Source organism: Cynoglossus semilaevis, chromosome 9, assembly GCF_000523025.1.
Source record: "Cynoglossus semilaevis isolate Cse_v1.0 chromosome 9, Cse_v1.0, whole genome shotgun sequence".
Lineage (NCBI taxonomy): Eukaryota > Metazoa > Chordata > Actinopteri > Pleuronectiformes > Cynoglossidae > Cynoglossus > Cynoglossus semilaevis.
The window spans coordinates 18,281,491-18,282,602 of NC_024315.1; the positions used below are offsets into that span (position 1 = coordinate 18,281,491).

At 43.8% G+C, this 1,112-nt stretch overlaps 1 protein-coding gene across 1 annotated transcript in view; it reads left to right on the forward strand.

Moving 5' to 3' along the window:
- LOC103384292 (rho GDP-dissociation inhibitor 1-like) overlaps positions 1–1,112 on the forward strand; it is a 15,968-nt gene that overhangs the window by 10,478 nt on the left and 4,378 nt on the right. The window contains exon 4 of the mRNA XM_008317760.3: positions 383–459. Within this exon, the coding sequence (XP_008315982.1) occupies positions 383–459 (77 nt within the window). The remainder of the gene's footprint in view (positions 1–382; positions 460–1,112) is intronic.

The following is a 1,112-nucleotide window of genomic DNA, read 5'->3' on the forward strand; positions in this document are numbered from 1 at the left end:
GTTTATAAATTGTCAGGATGAATAAATGACTGACCCCCAGGTCTGGGAGTTGTGAGACAAACATATGTTAAAATATGTATATCAAAGAAAGTGTGGCGCTTTGGCCCAGAGGCAATGTCTCTGTCATTGGTGTGGAACCCCAGGGTTCACCTCCTGGACAAGTTCGAATCCCGGTTAGGGCGGTTAATACCTTCCAGTGGACTCACCACCCGCAGAAAGGTTTGGGGGGGTTGGTATGGTGCAATGTGATTTGGGTGGCGACTGCTGCCCCCGCGACCCGGTAACGGATAAGCGGATGAAAATGGATGGATGGATGGATATCAAAGAAAGTCTTCAGCTAATTAACATTGCTTTTTGCTTTTTCTGCTTTGTTTTTAAACAGGAGACCTGACAGCCTTTAAGAAACAGGCCTTTGTCCTGAAGGAGGGAGTGGAATATAAAATAAAGATTAACTTTAAGGTAAGGATCACTACAGTATTACTGAAACACACAGAATGGCTTCTTTTGTTGTTGTTTGCAGTTATGAATGTAAACTGCAACCCCTCTTTCCTAATGTATCTATACTGCATTCTGCCCATACATACTGTCAGAGACAGAGAAGAAGAGGAGGGTGTTTGGTTAGGAGAAAAAGAGAAAAGATGAAGTGTTAGTGTGTTAGAAGTGTTAGTCTGAAGTTTGGAACTTTGAATGTAGGTACAATGACAGGGGAAAGTAGAGAAATAGCTGATGTGATGGGGAGAAGAAGAGTAGACATTTTGTGTGTGCAGGAGACTAGGTGGAAGGGCAGCAAGGCTAGAAACATTAGAGGAGGCTACAAGCTGTTTTATCATGGTTCGGATGGGAAGAGAAATGGAGTAGGGGTGATCCTAAAGGAAGAATATGTAAGAAATGTGGTAGAGGTGAAACGAGAGTCAGACAGGTTGATGTGTGTGAAGGTAGAAATAGAAGGAGTGATGATAAATGTTGTTAGCGGTTATGCCCCACAGGTAGGCTGTGAGTTGGAAGAAAGGGAGAAGTTCTGGAAGGAGCTGGATTGGATGATAGAGAGTATCCCCAGAGGAGAGAGAGTGATGATTGGAGCAGACCTTAATGGTCATGTAGGGGAAGGGAAC